We start from the raw sequence: 4,689 nt of genomic DNA, 5'->3' as shown, positions 1-4,689 counted from the left end.
ATTCGCGCGCCTTAGCGCGCTCGGTGGTGCCTCTCGTGGCTCAAGTTCGCTTGAGACTGCGCCCCTCCATCACGGTTGGGTCCATAACTATATTTGTATTCTTAAATCTTTTATTGCGTCCTAGTCCTGTAACATTCTTATAATGAGACTATGGATGATTTTTGGTATGCGGTCCAACTAAGGTGGGACTCAGGATGACTGGACGTACCTGCCATGCACAGTCCCCAGTGAACATTCCTCACAAAGTTCACTGGCAATTTTATTTATAGTTTGTAAACATAAAACCTAAACTTTAAAGAAAGGGAAAATGGTTAACCCTAATGGGGAATCCTTTCTTAGGAAAGGCGAAACAGCCAAAAAGTTAGGCTAAGATTTAGAATTTAGATTAAAGACTTAGTTAAACAGAATGTAAAATTATAAGGACCTTAAAATTAAAGAGTAACGGGATCCCAAAAAGACTTTCTTTCAAAAACAAAATGGCGAGAGCAAAAATTCCTTGCTCTGCCTTTTTCGGAAAGGATGCCCTTTCTAAAAAGGCTTAGCACTGAAGTCCAACCCAAACCATTCCCTAACCGCACGCGGAAGCCACGTAGTCGGAGTGGCGAGATGTCGAAATGGAAGGCTGACACCATTCAGTCTATCAAAGACTAAGGGGGGACATCACCCTGTGAGGACAATGTCAATGATCTCAATATCTATTTTGCTTTTAGGCATTAAATAACATCCTATTCCTCATCCAGATGAGCAGATACTCAGTTTTGAATCAGCTAATGTCCGGACTAATCCAACTAGTTACTTTTATTATGCAGTAATTAGTAGAGTAAATATGTTACTTTTTGAAATCATTGACTATAACTAGTTACTTGCCCATCACTGCATGACATGTCACTGGGAGGCAGGTTTCTGAACTGTCCACAGCCCACCAATGACGCACAGAGTAGACTGGTGTCATCTTACAATGACTAATTATTTGAATTATGTTTTTTAACGATTCAGGTTCCTTAATGACTCCCTCTTAATGGTCCAATTCCTTAATAATTCTGTTTAACAATTCCTATAGGGGATTTCAAGTGGAGAGTTATGGTGGTCCTTGAAATTAAAACATTTGAGAACCACTGGTATTGTAATTGTATAGCAGACGTGAAGTCCACATACCAGCTCTGACAGTGTGATAAAACCAGTTCCGGAAACGGTTCCAATTGTGATGGAACCGATTCTGGTTCCTCAAATGTTGGATGCGGTTCCTCCGGTTCCGGATCCCAACCCTATGAAGATGAGGTTGAAAACAGGTGAAATGCTCCTCTAAACAAGCAGACGATCAGGCGATACGAGGTTTGGACAGTTTTTTATTTCCCTTTTTATAAGGCTGCTGGGGTCTCCCCATAGAAGTGGATATACATATATATACAGGAGGTTGCTATACTGGAGTTACACTGAGGGGGGCAGAGTGGAGTCCATATTACACAGACATCAAGAAACAACACTGATAGGCTCTCACCTTCTGGTGGCCACGCCCTAAAATCCTCAGTGCCACTTTGGCACTCCCGGAGTGTACAAATGAAACCCCAAATGGTGACATTTTGTTCAACTCCCCGAGTGACAAAGGGTTAAATCAACACTCAGAATTTGACAGCGCACAAACCAGCAGAGAGAGAGAGAGAGAGAGAGGAGAGGGGGGGGGCAGCACAAGAGAATCAGGAAGAAGGGAGAGAGAGAGAGAGAGAGAGAGAGAGAGAGGGAATACAGATACAGAGAGAGAGAGAATGAGAGTGAGAGAGAAAGAGACAGATAGAGAGAGAGACAGGTAGATGACGCAGTCTTACTGCCTAATAACTTAACACTAGAAAAGAACGGACAGATTTTCACGCACAGTGCATCTTCAATAAAGGTTACATGGAGAACCATTTACCATAAATATCTGGATTTATGTCAAAAATTATAAACAAAACCAAACAAAAACAGTCATTGTTCAGTCTTTCTTTCTTTGTCTTTTTTTTCCTTTTATTTATGTAATTTTCTTTACTTCTCCTCGCGTTGTTCTTCGTATTTCTGTCCCTCTTCGCAGGCGGGGCCATGTGGGCGGGGCTGCAAATGCCACACCTCCTTCAGGACCGACGAGGAATTACCCCCCCACGCACACACACACACACACACCCTCCTCAAAGAACCTCATGAATTAATTAATCAATCAATTATTAATTAATTAATTAATTAACCACAAACCTAGTGTCCCCTAGTGTTCGTTAAGCGCGGTCCATACACCTTCCAACCCTCCGAACTTTACTTCGGAAAGGGAGTTGATATAACTACGAACGGACGTCATTTTGAGCTTTGGAAAGACGGTCTCAGAACTTGTCCTCGGAAGCCGTGCACCTCCAGATGTCCTGACTCTCCCAGCGCATTTCCGAACCGGAATATTTTACCGTCGCTGGAAGGACTATGTATTGGTGTTTACTTACCCCCCCACCCCCCCGCCCTACCCCCACTTCAAATCTCATCGTCAAAAAACAGTCGATCAACAAGCTCACAATGCTTCACGTCGCTTTGATCGGCAATTTCTGCAGAGTATTCGCACCCCATAATTGGGGGCGCTGACGACCCATGTGGTTGATTAATTAATTAATTAATCAATTAATTCATTAGATAGGTAGTATAAAAAAACAACAAACGAGAGAACGGAACGGAACAGCACAATCAAAGAACCCACAAACGCACAATAAACAACAAGTTACACGTACACTTTGTAGCTTCATCATCATCAACATCATCAACATCATCATCCTCATCATCATCATCAGCGTTAGCCCTGGTCACAGAGGGGAGGGGGGAGGGTGAAGGGGGCTACATGCTACCATCCAAAGTCCAAACTTTGTTCTTATGGGTTAGGTGAGTACAAAATTACATAAGAAGTTATGATGAGCGGTCACCAAGCTACACAGCTGTGATTAATTCCATCAGATTACTGATCAGCACTCAGGTTATAAATTACTGCAGGTTATGGAGCATGAAAGTTGACTCATCAATAAGAACTTTTTTTTCGGATGTTCTGACGTCAGACGTCGCGGATGGTGGTAGCATGTAACCGTATCCACTTAAACCCTATACGTTGACCGGAGTCCCTCAGGGCTCTCTACTAGTTTTCTGTTTTCTGTTATTGCGGGGAAAGCATTCATTGGAAATTAGCCGTTCAACAAGCTCACAACGCGTCGCAGCGCAGAGATTGTCGATCTGCTATTTCCTGCGAAAGCTTTCCCCACAATAAGGATGTTGGGGTTTAAGTGGTTGAGGAGGGCCCCACCCCCACCCCCCTGGTGGTGGCTCAGTGGAACTGCATGTGTGGGAGGCAAACAGCTGGTCTGATCAGCAGGGTTAAAGATTATCTCTCAACTTTCACAGTGTGTTAGAGGGAGGGGAGGGGGGGGGGGGGGCAGACTGAGGAGGAACTGGGTCAACTGGGTCAACTGGGAACGCACGATCAGAATAGAAGAAACCACGCCAACAATTAGAGAAAAAAACAACAACCAGAATCCTTAAAGTTCATAAAAAATAAAAAAAATAGAACGTTGACAAAATGGCTGCCGCCGCCATCATCATCATCATCATCAGCATCACTCGTTCCCCACTGATTGGCTGGCTGGCTGGAAAGTGTTGTTGAATCTGATTGGACAGGGTGGGGCGGTGGTGCCGGGGTCCAGTTCGGGGGGGAGCTTAGGGGGGGAGGTGCTTGGTTATAGGACGTGGGGGGGGGAAAGTGGATGTGTTGATTGGCAGGTGTTTTTTGATTGGTGGCTGGTTTCAGGCGGTGCCCTGCAGCCTCAGGCTTCTCCTCTTCCTGTTGTAGTGCAGACGCAGGCCGCTCTGCCGCGCAAAGTTCATCATGTAGTTCTGTTTACGAGTGCTAGGGGGCGACAATACACAGTGTGACAGAGAGAGGAGGGGAACGCTGGTTAGTGACATGTGAAAAACCCTGTATAAACCCGAACGCTACCAAGCACACACTCTCACCCATGCATGTGCACACACATACAAACCCACACACACACACTAGAGGTGCGACGGTTCAGTTGGATTCGGTTTGTACCTCGGTTTTCAGGTCAGTTTCGTTTCAGTTTTTTCTTTTTCTTTCTTTTTTTAAAAGGAAAAAGAAGAAACAAAATACAATATTTGGAAAATTCTCTCCTTATTTTGCTTATTAGCAAAAAATATATAACGTTTTTTCATTCTGACGATAATCACGTCAAAGCAGTAGGCTAATCATTCTCATGCATTAATGAGCAGTGTTGCCATTTTCTTCTTGCCGAAAATAGACGATCTACAAGCTAACAATGTGTCGCGATGCTTGTAGATCGGCCATTTTTGCGTGTGACATTGCTGGATTCGTTCGCGGGGAGGGGAGGGGGTTTCTACAGTGACATGCATAGTAATGTCAATTTCGGCAGTAAGAAATGTGTGTAATTTATTACAAAACTGAAAAGCCGCAATTTGCAAGTGAACCGTACGGTTCATTATTGAACCATTGCACCCCTAATACACACACACACACACACACACACACACACACACACACACACACACACACACACACACACACACACACACACACACAGAGCGGTGTTCAGAAATCCATGCTGGAGTAGAACCCTCCTACTGCTCAGGGGAATGGGAGCTAGCTAGCGATAGCATCACCAT

The 4,689-nt window shown here is 44.4% G+C and overlaps 1 protein-coding gene across 1 annotated transcript in view; it reads right to left on the bottom strand.

Moving 5' to 3' along the window:
• Positions 1 to 3,423: 3,423 nt before the first annotated feature.
• reln (reelin) overlaps positions 3,424 to 4,689 on the bottom strand; it is a gene marked incomplete at its 5' end in the record, with an annotated part of 165,763 nt that continues 164,497 nt past the window's right edge. Inside the window, 1 exon segment of the mRNA XM_080437303.1 lies at positions 3,424 to 3,898. Within this exon segment, the coding sequence (XP_080293429.1) occupies positions 3,796 to 3,898 (103 nt within the window). The 3' untranslated portion in view covers positions 3,424 to 3,795.

Source organism: Gymnoscopelus braueri (assembly GCF_963280865.1).
Source record: "Gymnoscopelus braueri genome assembly, chromosome: 9".
Taxonomy (NCBI): domain Eukaryota; kingdom Metazoa; phylum Chordata; class Actinopteri; order Myctophiformes; family Myctophidae; genus Gymnoscopelus; species Gymnoscopelus braueri.
The sequence above is the reverse complement of the archived record's forward strand: the minus strand, read 5'-3'. Positions and strand labels throughout refer to the sequence as shown.